The sequence below is a fragment of the Trichosurus vulpecula genome, chromosome 2, assembly GCF_011100635.1.
Source record: "Trichosurus vulpecula isolate mTriVul1 chromosome 2, mTriVul1.pri, whole genome shotgun sequence".
NCBI lineage: Eukaryota > Metazoa > Chordata > Mammalia > Diprotodontia > Phalangeridae > Trichosurus > Trichosurus vulpecula.
Window position 1 is genome coordinate 363,336,124 of NC_050574.1, and position 20,505 is coordinate 363,356,628.

General features: G+C 35.8%; 1 protein-coding gene across 2 annotated transcripts in view; it reads right to left on the reverse strand.

Annotated features, from left to right (window-relative positions):
* Window positions 1–20,505, reverse strand: part of TFG (trafficking from ER to golgi regulator) — a 34,771-nt gene that overhangs the window by 9,345 nt on the left and 4,921 nt on the right. For both annotated transcript variants that reach the window (XM_036743501.1, XM_036743500.1), the window contains exons 2-5: window positions 16,773–16,982; window positions 13,553–13,636; window positions 3,557–3,703; window positions 1,966–2,133 (exon numbers count right to left, since the gene is read on the reverse strand). In XM_036743501.1, coding sequence (XP_036599396.1) covers window positions 1,966–2,133; window positions 3,557–3,703; window positions 13,553–13,636; window positions 16,773–16,956 — 583 coding nt within the window. In that variant the 5' untranslated portion in view covers window positions 16,957–16,982. The remainder of the gene's footprint in view (window positions 1–1,965; window positions 2,134–3,556; window positions 3,704–13,552; window positions 13,637–16,772; window positions 16,983–20,505) is intronic.

Below are 20,505 nucleotides of genomic sequence, written 5' to 3' on the forward strand. Positions count from 1 at the left end.
TCCTCAAATTAAGTGTGCTATATCATGCTCCTTACTTAAGAACTGAGAGTGACTCTCTGTTGCCTGTAGTATGAAATATAAATTCTTACCATCCTAACAATTCAAGTCCATTTGTGAAAAAACACTCCTTCCACCTGACATCACTGTAGCACATAATTATGCGGTCTACATTTTGTTCATTTATGCTTCAGTTGCTTTGCAAATGTTTCACATGAAATTCTATCTTCTATGATCAAAATTAGGAACCACTCTCCCATGTTTAGTAAGAAAATATATTTAACTTGTAAAATCGTTAGTTCTCCTAACTTCAAAAAAGTTATAAACAGCTAAGATTCTTTTAATTGTTTATTTTGTATGAGAAATATATGAAATGGGGTTATTCAAGAGAGAATTGTATAAAATTATTCAGAAAAGGAAGAAAAGAGATTAAGAATGTTTTTCAACCTGGAAATTTGGCTTAAATATACAGGAGCCCCCAAAAGCAGAATACAACAAATAAAAATGTTCTCTTGCTATAATTCTAAAGCTCTTAATATAGTTCAGATTTTAATCAATAAATATTTATCAAGCACCTGTCATGTGACAGGTACTGAGGTTAGCACAGGTAGTGAGGAAACAAAGACAGCGATGAAACAATTCCTGAATTCAAGAAACTTACATTCTATGAGCAAAAACAACATGTATATAAAAGTAGATACAAAATAAATATAATGAGGGGAGGAGACAGAGAAATAGAAGCACTAGAAGCTGAAGGTATCAGAAACATCCTCATGTAGGAAGTTGCATGTAAGTAAATTCTAAAAAAATATATAGAGTCTAAGAGATAGGTGTGTAAGGCAGAGTATAACCAGGCATGAGTGAACATCTCTACAAAGTCAAAGTGAGAGGAGATGAAATATTGGCAGGGAGGGGGAAAGGTGGAGTAGCCATAGGCAAGTAATGTGTAGTAACTCTGAAGAGGTGGACTGGAGGCAAATTGTAAAGGGCTTTAAATAACAAGCAGGGGAGTTTGCGGTTAATCTTAGGGGCAACAGGGAATTACTAGAGTTTATAAGTAATGAAGCAACATGGTGAGGCTCAGACATTGAGAAAAACACTTTGGCAGCTGTGTGGAAGATACGTTAGGAAAAGGAGAGATTTAAGGCAGGAAAACTAGTTAGGCAACTGCAATAGCCTAGGAGACAGGTGATGAGCCCTGAATAACGACATGAGTAGAGAGAAAGAGACATTTTGGAGAGATGCTGTAGAGGTAGGAATAATAAGAGGAGTCAAAGAGGACCACTATAAGGTTGTGAACTTGGATGACTAGAATGAATGGTGGCACCCTCAAAAAAATAGGCAAGTTAAGAAGAGGTGTGGATTTGAGAGGAAAGATGTATTCTTTCTGGACATGTTGAGTTTTAAGATGCCTATGATGACACCCAGTAGGACAGGCAGCTGATGATGTGGGACAGAAGGTCAGACAAGAAGGGCTGGATATACAGTTCTGGGAATCACATGCAGAGAGATGACAATTAAACCCATGTTAAGTGTATGTGTTTACTGGGAGAGTATAGAGGGAAAAGAGAAAAACAGATCTCATGACAGAGTGGTAAGGGTACAGGGATGATGAACTAACAAAAAAGACTGATAAAGAGTAGTAACACAGACTGGAGAAAATCCAAGAGAGAACAATGTCACAAAAACCCAGAGAGGAGAGAGTAGCTCAGAGGAAAAGAGAATCAACAGAGTAAACTGCTATAGAAAAGTTAAGGAAGAAGACTGGGAAAAGCAACTTGAATTTGTCAATTAAGAAACTAACATTTGCAAAAGAATAGTTTCAGTTCAGTGATGAGGTCAGAAGCCAGAATGCAAAGGTGGCAAGGGGGGATGGGGAGGAGGGGGAAGAGGCAAGAATAGAAGAAGTATAGGTATCAAACATAGATAGCTTTTAAATTTTGCCTTTAATAAAACATGCATTCTTACCTGAAACCTGATCATCTGTCAGACCAAATGCTGACATGACATTTTTGTTGATTTCATCTTGATTTTTTAATGGATCAAAAGCAGACATACTGGCTGCCATCACTTGGGTAGACTGTTTGCCTGAAGAATCAGAAGCAGTGGGTTTTTCTTCTCTACTATCCACAGTATCTAGAGGTGGAATAAGGAAGGACAAAATTAGTTTTCATTTTAAATATAAAATAGGTATTAATTAATTAAATTAATAATACGTATAACATTTATTACAACACTCTCTTTAACGAATAAAGTTCTAGGAAAGGGAAATATAGCATACATTTTACTCAGTTTTTTTTTTAATCATGAAATTTTAGAGGTAGCAAGGACTACATATGGACCACCTCATTTTACACAGTACAACACCATGTCCTATAGAAGTTGAAATGATTCATCCAAAGTGGACTGGAATCACATGACACTAGTGTTCTTCCTACTTCATCGTACTGCCTCTAGAAGAAGTTTCATAAAATTATTGAAAGCTAACCTTGAAGAGTTCAATTAAGTTTAAATCACATAAGTCTCATTCCACACCAGATAACGGTAGCATATCAAAGATAGAACACATTTAACAAAGTTATTCTTCTATGCAAAATTTAAAAAAATCAACAAATAAATATCTTGAGTTTATACTCCACTTTTTTCTAAGACAGTCAGGCAAATGCCTCAGTGGGCATTTATTCTAATAACCCATGAAAAGATACAGAACAAATATTATATATGGAAAACTGGTGTATATACACACATACATGTGCACACACACACACATGCACACACAAAAATAGCTGGAAATTATTGATAACAACCTTTTAGTATCCTATAGTGGGATAAAAACTGGTTTATTAGCTACAAGAGTTTTATAAAAGGAAACCAGAGATCAGGACTTTTCTACATTTTATTATATAGTAGCTAAAATACTGTGAATACTATTAAAGATTATTCACTGGTCTTTCATTACAATATCACCTTCTATATGGCACAGAATTCAGTATGAAATATTCTATCTTAAATTCCATTCAATATGGTTTATTACTGGTAGGAAAAGTAATACTATTCTACCTATTACAATCCCATTACATAGGCTGCTAAGAATGGCATTACTGTGAGGCACCAGTTTATTTGGATAAAATTTATTCTGATAAAGAATTGCAGCCAGAAATTATTGCCATTGATTCATTACTATAATCAATTACTAAGTATCTATTATGTGTTGTGCAAGGTAACTTCTCAGGGAAGGAAATGTTTATAAAACAGTTTTCCTTCATGGAGGCAGGTGCCTGATACATATAAGCTGAGAAACTATAGGCAAATTATTTCATCTTTTAGTGATGTAGGCAACTCTCTTAAGATTATATGTGTGTACATATGCATGTATATGTACCTATATATGCATGTGTGTATACATATATGTGAGTAGAGGGAGGGACTTTCAACACCAGGAATTCCCTACAGATAAATTCATAGGTTTGATTTTTAAAAAGGCAGCTGAGGTGGCAGTGTTTCTTTGGTATAAGAAATGAATAATCACAAATGAGAGAAAGACAAATTCACAACCTACCATTTTCAGGGAGACTGGTAGAAGGTCCAGGTTCAACAGGTGGTTCTAAACAATCCAACAGACGATTCACTTTGTTTCGAAGTTCTATCAGTTCTCTACGGAGATATTTCACCTGACTTGATTCCAGAGGCCTTGGCTGTCCATTAACTAGATGGGAAACATTAATTAATTTACTTGAAATTAATAAGGAGTATTTTATCCAAGCCCAATGAACATCAGCATCATGATATAAATCCAATCACGTGTTTTAAAATAAAATCATTCACTTCAAAACATGAAACCACAATCACACATAACATCTGTCACAAGGACTATGGGGACTAGACCTGTGATTTCACTGTTAGAGGAATTTCCTAGATGAAGAAATTCTTTCTACTAATGCAGGTCAGTAACTTTGCTGCAATTTAAGAGTCTAGAAGAGATGTGACAAAGACACTACTCTTACAAAGACACTCACAAGTGCTGCCCAAACCAGATTAAAATATAATTTCGAACTACTTAACAAAATAAATAAAAATACAATAAAACAGAGATAATGTTAATATGCACCCACAGGAATCCTAACATATTGCTTAATAGCCCTTGTTTTTATCTAATACCAGTGGCCTAGAGCACAGAGAGGTTAAATTGCCCAGGGTGATAAAGCCAATATAGTACAAAGGCAGGACTTGAACCCTGACTCTGGGGCCAGCTCTCTATCCATCATGACAAGCTGCTTTTCTCTCTGAAAAAGAGTAAACTCTTGTTTTAAGTTATTTTTGTTTATAATCAGTTGCTTTTCAAAAGGAAACTGACCCACACAATCCTGTTCTAGAGCAGAGGTATCAAACTCAAATAGAAATAGAGGCCACTAAGCCATACATAAGGATCCTTGAGGGCCACATATTGACTAAGAAAACCACATATTAATATTATCTACGTTTTATTCTATTTTTATATATGTTGTTAGATGTTTTCCAATTATATTTTAATCTGGTTCCAGTCACACTTGGAAATGTTGTGGGATGCATGTGGCCCAAGGCCTACATTTAACACCCCTGATCTAAAGCAATGAACCTACAAATTTAAAGCTCTCTATATAAAATCTACAAACACTGTACTATTAGCAAATTTATTATATGTACTATTAGCAAATCACAAGTTGTAAAATTTTGAGGTCATGGAATAAAACCAATGCAACAAAGAAATACAAAAAGGGTAGAACTGATTTAAGTATGTCTTTCTATCGCCTAATAGAATGAAAAGGCTTTCTTAAATCTAATATACAGATATATAAAATCACCAGTAAGACTGAATTTGATCAAACTTCTACTTATACTCTTCTAGATTAAAAATCTCATCTCTTAACTATTAATTTATCAATTTGAAACATTTAAATTTTTCTTGTACAAGAGTTATATATACTTTCAAAGTATATGTTAGAATAGACCTGATTTCATCTCCCATCAACAGATCAATTGTAACTATGTAAAATAATAATATTCTTTTTACTTTTTTACCACAAATACCAGAATTTACATAATCCATCAACAAGGTGGGTCAGAAAGGGGCAAAAGGAGCAAGTATATTTATGTGTGTATATGTGTGTGAGTGTATATATCTATATACTGAGATATATATCACCTACCATGTGCCAGGTACTGTATTAAGCACTTGATAAATATTATCTCATTTGATCCTCATAGCAACCCTGCAAGATATGTGCTATTATTATGCCCATTTTACAACTGAGGATCAACAACATTTATTAAGCACCTACTCTGAACCAGGGGGTATACCAGGCACTGGGTATATAAAGTAAAAAATCAAATAGTCTCTGCCCTCAAGAAACATACTCTTATCATGGGAACCAACATGTACATATATTTTGTGTGTGTGTGTGTGTATGTGTGTATACATACATACATATATATTTATATTTATAAGATGGGAAGGAAGGTCATTAGCAATGGCCTGAGGATATCAGAAAAGGTTCCATATAGAATGCAGTGCCTGAGCTGAGGAAGTAAGTGTTTCTAACAGGAGAGCATAAGAGTCAATCCAAAGGCACTGAGATGACCAAAAGGATGCCATATATGAGAACAGCAAGAGGCCAGTAGGGCTGAACTAGAGAGAAGGGAATAATGTATAATGAAAATGAAAAGGCAGGTTGGGGCCAGGTTGTGATGGGCTTCAAAAGTCAAACAGAAGTTTAAATTTGATCCTTGAGAAAACAGAGAGCCATTGAAGTTTAATCAGGGAAATGGGAGGGGGGGAAAGCAGAGGGACAGAAAATAAGATCAAATCTGTGCTGTAGGAAAATCTCTTAAACAACAGGGTAAAGAATGAATTATAGAAGGGAAAGATTTGAGGCAGAGAGACCAATTAGGAGGCTACTGCAGTAGTCCAGGCAAGATATGAAGAGAGCTTCAATATATCCTACTGAATACTGGTGCCCTTCAGAGCAGTCACCTTGGGAAGCTATTCCAATGAACTTGAGCTCAAAATATTTTTTAAATTCTTTTGGAATTGCCTTCAGAACTCAGTATACCAGCCAAACAAGAAAAATAAAGAACATTTCATTTTGTTTTCCTTTCCAGAGCTTAACACAGTACCTGGCACAAAATAAATGTTGTTGACTTGACTTTCCCCAAAAATGGCCCTGATCATGCTGATCACTCATCTTGATCACCAGATAAAAATTTGCACTGTTAAGGATATTCAGATAATGCAATAAGAGACAATTTCAAGAAAGGAGTTCCAAAACTTTTTTTGAACACTGCAATTATTATAACAAAATATATGACTTCCTAAGAGGACTATTGAAAAGGAGACATTTGGATAAATTGTTGTTATGTTTAAAAGATGTCAAGTTTCTTTACAATACATCCAAAGTTATGAATACAACGTAACAGGCCATTTAAATTAATAGCTGGTTGGTCGTACACCTTCAAATGCCAAAGAAAAACATGAAACAAAGAAATTTTTAAAATAGCTTTCATTCCTATGTGCCCTTCTGCTTATACAGAAAGTGGAAAAATAGGAAAGCAGGTAGGGGGTGCTAAGAATCACAGTCTTTAGACTATCTGAATGTTGGTACTCAAAACGTGAAATCTGAGGGAGGCAGTACAGTGTAGTGGGGTAAAGTGCTGGATTTAAAATGAGGGAATCCAGATCTGAATTCCAATTTAGCTATTTTCTACCAATGTAACTGTGCATGTCACTTATCCTTTCTAGTCTTCAGTTTCCTTAACTATAAAATAAAGGGGATAAGATGACCTCTGTGGTTTTTTCCATTCCTAATAATATGATTTTATGATTCTTTTGAACAATGAATTGGCAAACTATTTGAGAAGAGAATCACAATAATAGTAACATTGCTGCCAGGCCTGAAGTCAGGAAGACCTGAGTTTAAATGTGGCCTCTGGCACTTACTAGCTGTGTGACCCTGGGCAAGTCACTTAACCCTGTTTGACTCAGTTTCCTCATCTGTAAAGTGAGCTAGAGAAGGAAATGACAAACCACTCCAGTATCTTTGCCAAGAAAACCCCAAATGGAGTAACGAGATAGAACAACAATAAATGAAACAGAAGTTTCCGGTAAATGGATGATTCTTAGACTAAAATATAAATAATGAAAAAAGCTAATGCAATTACAATATATACAAAGTAATGTTATTGTAACAGAAACAGGGATGGCAGTTATTCTGCATGGGGTTAGAGTCGATCTATAACCTACAGCTGGCATTGTAGATACAGCAGAAGGCCTAGAATCAGGAAAGCCTAAGTCCAAATCCAACCTCAGACGGACATATTCTAGCTGCATGACCCTGGGCAAGTTACTTAACCTGTGTGCCTCAGTTTCCTCAACTGTAAAATGGATATAATAAAAGCATCTTCCTCCCAGGGTTGTGAATATTAAAGGGGATATCTGCAAAGCTCTTAGCACAGAGCCTGGCACAGAACGGGCGCTATAAAAATGCTGGCTATTATTATTACTTCATCCTGAATCTACTTTTGACCCATCAGTCTCACTTGAGAAAAATTCATTAACGTCTCATATGTAACAGCTGGTGTTGTTGCTCTTTGACACACATTGGTAAAATTGGTTTCTCTCTTCTGCCACCTTATTTTGACATCTAGCCTCCTCTTCTAGAAGTCACATGACCCTGAGGTCTAGACTACTATAAATGCTCCCTCCATGAACTTAGAAGTTCTTCCTACTCCAAAAACAGCTTCTCTTCCTGATCAAATCTATCCCTATACTGATCCCTCTCACCAAATTCCTGTTTCTGGCCTCCCTGACCTTAAGAGTAAAGAGAAAAGAACTGTTTGGGGTTGTAGAAAAACAGGAAGACTAATTGCAAAAGCTGTGAATTGGCCTGACCATTTTGAAAAGCAGTTCAGAATTACAGTAAGAGCTATAAAATCATGCATATCCTTTGACCTAGTAATGCTACTATTAGATTCCCACCCTAAGGAAGTCACTGACGGGAAAATAATTACCTACCTGCTCAAAAACATTAATAGCAGCACTATCTGTAACTGCAAAAAGCTCTAAAAAAAACTGAGCAAGGACTGGTAATGACAGCTAAATAAGCTGTAATACATGAATACAAAAGGATATCCCTGAACAGTAAAGAACACGAAATATGAAGAATTCAAAGAAATGTGGGAAGTCAAAGTATGAAGCAAAGTGGAAAAAAAGAATATATGGGTTAGATACAGCTATGTAAATGAAAACTACATATGGCAACAAAATTCAGGTTAAATGCAAACAGGTGATGTTGGCACCACTTTGTTAAAGTAAATGTGCAAAACATCTATTTTCCTTTAAAAGGCCGAAGGGTAATTATTTACAAGTTTGGGGTTATTTGCTCTGTTTCAGGGATTTTTCTTCATGGGTAAACAGCGAGAGGGACCAACAACGATATACTTTTCTCCTACCCTTCTCCTACACTTCTTTAATGGTCAGGTGGCTAAATCATGGCTTGCACCCACTGAGAGATGGTTTTCCAGACTCCAGGTTGCACAATACAAAACTAAAATACCTAAACACAGTAAAAAGCAACTATTTCCCCTAACAATAAGGATAGGTTATGGAGCCATGTGGAACAATTGAGAAGAAAATGAAAAGATATAAGGAAAAAGGGGAGGAGAAAAGCAAACCACTGAAGTTTCCTCATATTTAAATCAGGGAATAGCACCAGATTTCCATTCAGATCCTTTCTAACTGTCAAACCTATGATCTGGTCAAACATGGCCCTACCTAAGAGTAAAGGATCATTTAAAAATAAAAATTGTAGAAAATCTAAAAAGGTGGCTTTTGACTGAGGAAGATCTGGATTTGGGTTCAGCCTCTAACACACACTGACTTGAGTGGGTGACTCTGGGCAAGTCACTTAACCTCAGTTAACAATAAGGCTATATGGTGCTGATCTATATATAAAAGTGAGTTTCTTCACCAGGAGTTCCCCATACCAACAGTCAAAAAAAAATTTTTTTAAAGGAAAAGAAAAATTGTACCATCTATTTTTAGCTTCATGTCAAAAGCAGAGCTTTTTCAAAAAGCCTATTTTACCCCTAAAAAGCTAGTGTTTATCCTTACATTTTCATAAAAATGTTTAAAATGGGCCTTTATTGTTTGAGGGGGTGCATGGAGGAAGGAGTGGCAACTCCCTTTTACTTCAAATACAGTCAAACATTTAAATTTGTATATGCCATTTCCTTCACCTACAATTCTTTCCTAAGCCTTTTTTCCACCAATACCTACTATTAAAATCTAGTTTTAAAAAATTCTCTTTTTCAAGATATATTCACTTTACTCAGCTTAGAACCTCCAATGTTAATATGCCTAACTCCAAATGTCCAAAATAATTCAGAGTTTCTTTGCCCCTAAAACTTACTTTTCCTCGACTTACCAATGTCTACTGATGACACCATAACTCTTCCAATCACTTGGGCTCACACCTTTTGTGTCATACCCAGCTTTTCACTCTCCTTTACCCCACACACACCTGCAATAGGTTGTCAAGTATTGTCAATCCTACCTCTCCATCTCACACAACTACCATCATCAGTCTCTCTACAATCCATCCTCCATATAGCTGCCAAACTGACATGACTAAGGCATAAAATTAATCAAGTTACTACCATGCCAGGGAGGTTCACTGCCTCACTGCCCTTATACAAATTTTTCTATTTGGCACTTAAAGCCTTTCACAATGTGGCTCTAGCTTTTCTTTTCAGGATAATTACATATTATTCCTATTCATACACTCTTCACTGTGGCTGGGCTGGTCGACCCGTGGCTCCCCACAAATGCCATTCTATCTCCTGTCTCTGTGCCTTTATAGAGACTGCACTCCAAGTTAGCAGGGCTCTATTCTCACCTATCTCTTGGAACCTCTTCAAAGCTTCACTGGGGTAAAGACCTCCTTCAAGAAGCCTTTCCTGACTATTCAAATTGTTAGGTGCCCCCCCCCATCACTGTGAATATATTTTGTAATCATCTTGTATTTACTTATCCACAATTTATTTATCCACTTATCCATATTTTATCCCCCTATATAGAATGAAAGTTCTTGGAGGGCAAGGACTGTATCACATTTTTATTTGTATCGCCAATGCCTAGCAAAGAGTACAGCACACACTCATTATTTAATGTGTGTTAATATAGTTAATATTATATAACAGAATCTTAGATAATTACTATATCAAACATTTATATACTAATGTTAACTAATACAAAAACTATATTCCTTTTCCACAAAATACTTCCCTTAATATTCTCTATATCACATCTAGAGAAAAGGTATCATTAAACTTCTATTTTGTACCACCCCATTCTTGTCATACTTGCTGTAATTTAATGTTTTTCAGCTACCTCCTCCTGCTAGATTTTCTTTTAAAATGCATTCTGACAAATTATAATTACAATAGCACTCATTCCTTAAAATAAAGACTCTAAAAGTCACATATGTATCTATTGGTAAATATACAAGTATTTTGGTAGTTTCATCAGAAATGTATGCAACTAAAATAGAAATTAGAGGTTGGCAATATTATACTCCAACCCATGTAAAAATCATTTTAAAAAATATTTAATTTGTAATCTGGATTATAGTGATCTGAACAGTTATTTGTATCCTTGTTTTAGCTAAACAATATCCTCAATTTTTTGTCCACAAAAGAAAGCTATCAACCATAAGGCACAAAAACAAGTTATCAACAATATGACCAAGTAATCTTAAGTTAAGATACAAATATCCACGTTTGGAATACAGAGTACAAATATAATTCATTGCTAAGTCTTATTTCGATGATTTTATTTTAAAATAATTGTTAATGAAAAGGGGAAAGGACAAAAATGTACAAAAATATTTATAACAGCTCTTTCTGTGGTGGCAAGGAATTGGCAATTGAGGGGGATGCCCACCAACTGGCTCAACGAGCTATGGTATGATTGTGATGGAATACTATTGTGCTGTAAGAAATGATGAGTAGGAAATGATGCTTTCAGAGAAACCTGGAAAGATTTGTATGGACTTGAGTGAGCAGAACAAGGAAAACACTGCATACAGTAACAGCAATACTGAAATGATGATAAAACGTGAAAGACTTAGCTTCTCTGATCAATATGATAATTCAAGATAATTTCAAAAGACCCATGATGAAAAATGCTGTCTACTTCCAGAGACAGAACTTGATGAACTCTGTGTGAAGAATAAAGCATACTTCTTTCATTTTGTGTTTCTTTCGATTTATTGCTTGGGGTTTGGTTTGGATGGGGGTTTTTTTGCAACATGGATAAAATGGAAATAGTTTTTGCATGACTTTACATGTATAAGTGATGCCTTATACCTTGCCTTATCAATGGGAGACGGAGGGAAGGGAGGGTGAAAATCTGGAACTCCAAAAACATTTTTAAATGAGTGTTAAAAATTAAGATAGATGAATGACAGAATAAATTGATGAGTAAATGAAAAACTGTTTATGCATTAAAATGGATAAACTAATGTTCACTCTCTGGCTTAAATTTTTTTAGTGGCTCCCTAAAATTTTCCAAGCAAACAAATATTTAAGTTGCTTTTAAATTTTACTGAAGGCAGTCAAGGCCCTCAACTTTTCCAGATGTCTCCTTTCCTCTGTTCATTCTAATAACCAAAACAAACCCCACCCTGCCCCTCATGTCCACATCTCTTTAATACATACCCTATGCTTTCCCTTTCAATCACATAATCTGGAACAGGAAAGGGCCTTAGGAATCTGAACCAGAATCCTTGGCAATGTGAAAAATCAGAAACCACATATCATCATTATGCTATACAAGTATGGAATTCAAATAGTAATGTTAGAGCACTATACATATATAAAAACACGTATGCTTACATAAATATGTATGTATATACGAATATATACACATATACACACACACACACACACATCTGTGTATGTTTAAACCAACGACTGTTAACTTACAAAGAAAGCTTAAAATATCTGCACCTTGACCTGGATAATTTTAAGTTCTGTATTACTTAACAAAACCATGATATACTGTTTAGCCTCCATTAATCAGTTTTTCATAAATAAAATGTTAAGTGTGTAAGATCAATTCCAGAAAAGGTTTTTACTAAATAGCTACCTTAAATGTGTGAATTCAAAGCTGTATTGTCACACATCACTTATCTGGCAACCTCAACTATCAGGAAGACAGCCAAGAACTGGGAAATAAGCAAAAAGATCTGTGAAAATCCAAAACAAATGTTGAAGTCCATACACTAAAGCTCATGGGTCTTACTAGAGAATCCCTTAAGCCCCTACACAAAATTTTTATGTTCTTATTTTACACAACATTTTAACAAGCCTGATCACAGCACATTAGAAAGGAAAGACGGTGATAGAAACAAACACATTAATAAAAACAAAGTTACTACAAGTGAATAGATGGGAAAATTAGAAAAAGCAAACATAAGAAATAAAGGAGCACTAAGGTCTAGGGTCAGCTAGCATAGGAGCAAATATGCCTACTCACACTTCAACAGCTTCTGAGAATATCATGATACTAACGTACCTTATGGTAATTCATTTTCATAATGAAAGGGCAGTAGTAGTATAGTAGAAAGTGCACGAAAGTGAGCCTTGGGCTTGGATCCTAATTCTACTATTTACTACTAGCCATGCAACTGAGAAAATTACTTCATAAAGTTGAACCTAGCCTCCTCATATGTACTAATGAAAATAGTTTGTCTACTTCACAGCTTGGTTTTGAGATAAGTACCTTATAACAACAGAAAGCTAGTATTATATAAATACAAACTAGTAATATTATCATGATAACTTTGAATTATTAAAACAGGGTCAAAGTATGTTCAGCATACGCAGCTTCAGAAGGCAGGGCAGCACATAATATATTTGATAAAGATCTTTTTACCAAGTTCTTGAAAGACTGCCCTTTCACTTACAGATGAGGAAGGTGAGGCTAAAAGATATTAAATGACTTACCCAAGATCAGAAAACTAGTCTGTTAATGCAAAAAAAGTAATTTTTTAAAAAATAAATTTGGGGGCTAAAGGGAAAAGCTTCAAAATCTGGAAAAATCCACTTTGGAAGAAAAGTTCATTCTTCAGTGGTCCTAGATAAATAAAGTATCACTATATTATTTTAAAATGATAGGGTTTCTTCAAAAGCCAAAAAAGTAATTTCATACTTTGTTATATTTCTAAATATATTCTACTTTAAAGAATGGAATTTAAAGGCTTTCTAAAACACACAAAGTCAGAAGCTCTGAGTTACACTAAATTTTCAAAGAAAATTAATTTAGTACTTTCTCTAAGTAAATTTTCTAGCTTATAAAATAAATTTTCTATTAAAGTTCTAGGTTTTGAAATTACTCAAGAGTTTGTAAAAAGAGACATGAGGAAGAGGAAAGAAAAGGGGAAAGAATACAAATCAAAATATACTGAATGAAATATAATGATGCAGTTAATTCATAAAAAAAATTATTTTAAACACTTACCAAACAGAGTTAGTTTCAATATCCTGCTACACTGAATGGCAAAGGAAAGATCAGAACTATCGAAAATTGTTATAAGATCTCCATCTGAAAAGATTTTTAAAACAGGAATGATTTCATATTATCAACAATGAATATCACTTGTGCCTAGTTTATAAATTAAATTCCAATCTATAGCTCATCTAAAGATGTTTTAAAGGCAACCAGAAAACACTGCCGCAACAAAAACAACTTAATTGCTATTTGAATGAAGCACCTGGCAAATATGAATTTATTCAAATGAAAGTACTACGGGATTGCTCATTGCTATTCATGGTAATACATAGCTTTATAATGGAACCTGATAAGCCAAAATGCATCTATAGTTAATGAAGTAAATAGGATTCAGAATAACAATATTATCACACATTTCTAGTTTTCCATTACATTTTCACTGCAAATACATGAGTCAAAATTATAACCTTAACTGTACACCACTTCAAATAGAGTATCTTTAAAAATTCTAACCTCAAACTAAGTAGGGTAAAATCTTACAGATTTAGACAGAAGAAAAAAAATCAGCCTAAATTATAAAATGTTTTATAAGAAATTAAGCTTACTACTGTCAAGGAAACACAGTAACTCTAACTAGTCTAAGCATTGAAAAAAAGAATCTGTTTCTTCATTAGTAAAACGAGAGTTGGATTTGATGATATTAAGTGTTACGTTCAAAAGTAACCGAACAGCACCAAATCCTTATTTTTACTGCACTTTTCAAAGCTGCAACAGGACTGGCTGCAACCAGAGGGCAGGGATCAAGTCACTCTTCCTCACCCTTGCTGAGGTCACACTCTTGAGTTCTCAGAGTGAGGTTTCTCAATTTTTTTTTTTTTTTTGCATCATGGACCCCTCTAAAGTCTAGTGAAGCCCTTGGGCCCCTTCTCAGAATGTTTGTTGCCTATGAAAACAAAAATGTAGCATTTTTTCTCATGGAAGGTTATATGGAAATATAAAGATGGAAGATCCTTTAAAATCTATCCAGGGATCCCAGGTTAAGAACAGCTTGCCCTCAAGGGGTAGGAATCATGCCTTCTGCCCCTTTTGTATGCTGCTGTAATGGCTGGAGCACTAGACGTGAAGTCTAGAAGATCAGAGTTCAGTCACAACTCAGACACTTACTAGTTGTGTATGCCTAAAGAAGTCACTTCACTTCTCTGTACCTCAGCAGCTTCCTTACATGCAGAATGAGGAACTTGAAGCTGATGGCCTCTACAACCATTTCCAGCTACAAATCTATAATCCTATGATCTAGTACAGTGCTCTACACAATACAGACATTCAATAAATTCTGGAACAATGGTGAGGAGGAGGTACAAAATTGGAACATATGAATCCATCTTCTGACTCTGTAGAGCAGGGAAGCTGCAAGAAAGGAGGTGATAAGCAAGAAGTGGTAAGGGGCATTAAAAAGGAGCTAGTAGATAAATTCCCACTCAGGGACAAAAGTGATAAGAAGCTTTCGTTTGCAATAAGTCTTTGGCAAAAATGTGCAAATTCCTGATCAAAGGTGGTTACGCAAGCTAGACCAGGAAGAAAAAGCAGAAAAACTCCTATACTCTTGGGTCAGTAGCACACAATGGCACAAGAGTTACACAGAAGAATGATAGAAGATCGTAGATATTTCTTTTAGTAGGTATGGAGTGAAAAGGACAATTCTGAAGTAAAATGCAAAGAGTGTGTACTATGTTGGTGTTTCTGTCAGTGACAAGAAACAGATATTTATGTACAAGTATAGGTCAATCTCCCTCCTCAGATGTGAAAAAAGGTAAAGGCAAAAGGGCTGGGAAAATATTTCTCTATTATGCAGATTATTAAGGATGATAATGTTCCTTGAAAGAAGAAAGGAAGAGTTTCTAAGGAACCAAAAAAGAAAAAGGGTATGAAAAGGCAGAGAAAAATCGTAACCTGTTGCAGAATGGAAGAATGTAACCAAAAGGTAACGAAAGGAGGACCTTTGCACATCTGGAGCTATGCAATAAATATGAAACTCTTGCCCTCACGAACGACACGCACCATGAATGATAACGAAAAAAGAAGTGTTACAGTACTATTTAGGGTAAGAAGAGACCAGGAGTGATGGTTGATGACTTCCTATTGAGGACTACTGAGGCAATCTTGAATGAAAAATACAATCTGCTATGCATGTGGATCCATGACATGACACAGAGAATCTCCCAACACTTGTCAAAATCAATAATCACTACCCACTACTGTGACTGATATAGAAAATAAAGGATCCTGCTAGAAGGAAAAGAACAAGTTTTTGGAAGGATTATGAAGTTCTGGGAAAGAAATTACTTACTTTATACAGGCACAGATAAGTTTCTTCACTTATATCAAGTGAAGGAAAGGGATTCAGAAAAGAAAGACAGATGGGAAAAGTCAACAGTTGGTTGATATGGTATTTGACAACAGAATTTGAATTCTAGAACATGTTTTAAGAGATGAGAATAGAGAGCTCCTGGCCAGAAACAAAGTACATCTAACAAGGATTGGTTAAAATACATTTGCCTGGAGACTAGCAAACCTATCAAGAAAACTTTAAACTCAAAATGGAAGGAGGAAACAAAAAATGTGCCAGGCTGAGGCATCTATTTATTCTGAAGACATGGGAACCACTGATGTTTTCTGAGGAGAGGACAACAAAGATATGAATATGTAGTATTTAGGAAGCCAAAAAGGAGAGTAAGTTTTATGGGAGGTGATAAGAAATAAAACTGAGTTCAAGGTACAGACATCAAGTCAAGGCAAAAATGCCCAAATTTCAATTAGCCCAATAAACACTGATAAAAAAAAACAAACCAGGTATTTACTTGTCATTGAATGGAAGAGGTTCAATAAAAGTACTAAAACTGGGTATTCTGATGGCAGCATTATTTTAGCATCAGAGGGGAGTTCTTAACCTGAGGTCTATGAATTTTTTTATTATCTAAGATATTTCAACATAACTGGGTTTTTTGTAGTCCTATGTATTTTATTTTATGCATTTAAAATATTATTCTGAGAAGGGGTCTATAGCTTTCACCAGACTACCAAAGGAGTCCCAGACAGAAAAAAAAGGTTAAGAACCTTTGCTCTAGACCACAGTCAAAAGGAATGGTATATACAATATTGCTTATCACGGATTAAAATATTTTAGCAACATTTTTTGTCTTCTAAAATACTCATGGAAAAACACTCTTACCTTCATCTTTATACTTTATAGTAACTTCATCATTACTCAGAAGTTTTCCTCGGAAAACTCTTTGCATCATCAGCACTAATTCATCATAGGTGATGTCTTCATTATGAATGGGAATTCTCCGAATATCTTCCCCAAGCTGAGCTTTAATAATTAGCTTTCCACTTAAATCCAACTGCCCATTCATGGTGGACTCCAGGATGTTCTACAAAACTGCCAGGAGACAAGGATAAACAGTTTTAAAACTGAAAAAGTTATAAAGTATATCCTGAAAAAAAAATTAAAACTTTAGGCGTAGGGAAAAGGGAAGGAAAGGAAAAACTTTAGACATCAAAACTTTAAGTGTAGTTGAAGGTGTAGGTGTCCAATTAGTCCCTAAATTTATATAGTCAAAATCAGCTGCTGCTATGATAGGAAGAGACCAAATTAGATGATCTCTAAAGGTCCTTCCACTTCTGAAATTAGGTAACTGTGATTTTAATCTAACAAAGACAACTATTATGAAGTGCAAATGAAAATGTATCTTTCCAAATACAAAGCACTTTATATTAAAATATTCACTCAAGTAAGTTAGGCAGTTACTAACACGAAGAAAAGCCACGTTAAGTACAAAAATGTTCATATACAAATTAGTTGTGGTAACAAAAACCTGTAAACAATGTGCCCAATGTTCAGGTATCAGCTAAATAAACCATAGTATATAAATGTAATAGAAGATCGCTGTGCCAAAATGTAATAATGAATATGGAGAATATGGGTAAGAGTTTGATGAAATGATTCAAAGAAAGCAGAGGCAAAAGAAAAATAATATACTAATGAAAACAACATAATTAAAATCAACACAGGCAACAAAACTCAGGTCAAATACAATAGTCAATGTTAGTGTCATACTGAATGTTCAAGCACTGTGCTAAGTGCTGGGGAGATAAATACAAAATTGAGACAGTCTCTCCCCTCAAGGAGATCATATTCTAACACATAGGAGGGAGTAACGGTTAGGGAAGAAAATTCTCATCTCCTTGTCCCAGCAGAATGGCAGGTAACAGATATCATTCACTCTGTTAACAATTGATAAACTTTTTTGACAAGGTACTTCGGATGTTTGTTGAAAAGGATGTGTCATGAAAACAAATTTTAAAATAAACCAGGGTAGGAAAGCAATTCTTTTCCCTTTTTTACATCAAAATTTACAGTGTCAAAATATAACATAAAAAGTTGGTTTTGCAAAAAGCCTTATATACTACACATATAGTAAAAACAAAAAAGTAAATGTTAACACGCCATTTAGGAAACTACTAAAATTAAGAAGTATTTGTGAGTAGACAGGCTGAAAACTTCCTCTCACTAAAAATAAGACATTTTAAAATTACAAACGTGGTAAAAAAAAAAAAGTCATAATTGTATATGAATAACACAAGTATTCTAGGCTCAACTACTCAGTCTCTCTCCAGTAAAAATAATGCACTACAAAATACATCTCATCTCCCCCACACAAATTCTTCAATTTTCTCACCATCTACCCACTAAGCTGACAAATTAGAAGCATTTTTTATTTCTTGTTCCTTCATTTCTAGAGTACTTTGCTACTTTGTTTGCTACCTTGTTCTACGTTTAACAGTATCTATCATAGGATCAAAGGGTTTCAGTTCAGATGGCACCTTAGAGATCATGTAGTCCAGTCCTTTCAATTTAAAAATAAGAAAAATGATACTCATGGATAAGATGATTTGACCCAAATCACACAATTAGGAAACAGCAGAACATGAATTAAAATTCAGGTTCTAATTCTGTTCAGGCACTCTTATTACCACACATCTCCCATGACCCTATTCCACCACCATGTAGGAAATACACATTCCTCATAAACAGAAATTATTTATCTTTGTACTTGTAGGCCCAGCACGATCTCTCACTGAACAAAGAAATATCTCAAATCCCCTGTAACTGGGCTGTTGCTAAAATCCTGTATTTCTCATACCTTTTCTAGACCCACAGCTACAAATGTAATCTCAAACCTAACCATGTCACACACCTGAAATACCAAAGGGTGCTTACTAGTCCTCCTGTTTCTTTTCCTTCACTCCCACACACCTTGCCCACTCCACCCACCCGATCTGTTTATATTGTACTATTCATCACAGAGGCTCTCCCTTTCTCTTACCCTCCACAAACTGTCCTTACTTTGTATTGTATCTGTGCTCATATGCCTACCACATCTAGTCACACTTAAATGCCGTTCAGTTGTTCCCACTTTAGAAATTTCACACATGCCATTTTCTCCTCTGTTCCACTAAACTACATACCCCCCCTGCTTTATAACTTTATTCGAAGACTTGCTTCTTCCATTGATAACCCAGAGGCCTAATTCACTGAATTCGCACTGCCTCAAAGTGAGAACCTGAAAAGACCTTAGCTTAAAAGGGCCAAGGTCTGCCACTGAATCCTGAGCCATCTCCAGTCATCCTGATGAATATCTGGTCACAGGACCCGGATGGCTCTAGAGGAGAAAGTGAGGCTGGTGACCTTCAGCCCTCCCTCACCCAAATCAAAGTCAACTGCAAGTCTCCTCATCATCTCCCTGATGTCACTGTCCTCTTTGAGAATAAAGTACGAACTACATTGTTCTTTACCCCAGCAATAATAGCTAACATTTACATAGTGTTTACTATGTGCTGTGCACTGTGCTAATAATAATAATAATAGCTAGGATTTCTATATAGCACCTACTATGTACCCAACATTTTGCAATTATTATCCCATTTGATTCTCACAACAACCTTGATAGGCAGATGCTATTATTATCCTAATTTCACAGTTGAGGAAACCAAGGCAAACAGAGGGTAAGCATCTTGCCCAGGGTCATGCAGCAAATAAGTGTCTGAGGCTGGATTTGAATGCAGGTCTTCCTGACTCCAGGCCCAGCAATCTCTCCACTGTGCCACCAACAGGGGATTGTTCTATCACATGTTAGTCCCTTGGGCTGGCAACTTGCTGCCAGGATGGGAATAGAGGTATCATTCAATCCCATACACTTTCAGCACATTCTTCCTGTCTGCAGGGATAGGTGAGACACCATTCCTTCCTGCTCTCTCCACCTGTTTCCTGATCTGGCCTGTCTGCAAGTATAGGATAGAAATGTTATTCCATCAGCTCCTCCCTCCTGTCCCCTCACCTGAGTTGCCCAAGCCCTGAGGAGACATCATTTTGAGGCTAACCCCTAATGATGTTAATAATCTTCCTGAACCCATTTAAAAACAATAAACTCCCACTGGGTCACATACCCTGTCCATCACAGTGATCCAGAACCCCTGGCTATCTTTATAGAAACCCTACTATCTATCCATCCCCTCACTGCCCATTCCCTTACTGCCATCATCCTCACATCATCCTCAATCCAATCCCCTCCAATGTAGCACTGTAAGCTACCCACCCCTTCCACTGGGCTCTCTAGAATATTACCTCTGTAGGTAACAAAGTTGTTTTCATTTTAAATATTTTCCTTTCCCACTCCTTTGACCTTCTGGTCTGAAACCTGGCTCTCTCCTGATGACACAGCTTCCCTGGACACCCTCTCCAGCACTAACTGAACTCTTATTTGTTTCCCCTGACTCAGTCACTGACTGATTCAGGTAAAGTAATGGGAATATTTGCTACCCATTGTCATTTCCAGGCTCTTCTCCCTCCTCCATCACTCAGTAACATTTCCTCCCTCCTTTACGGTTGACTCATTCCACAT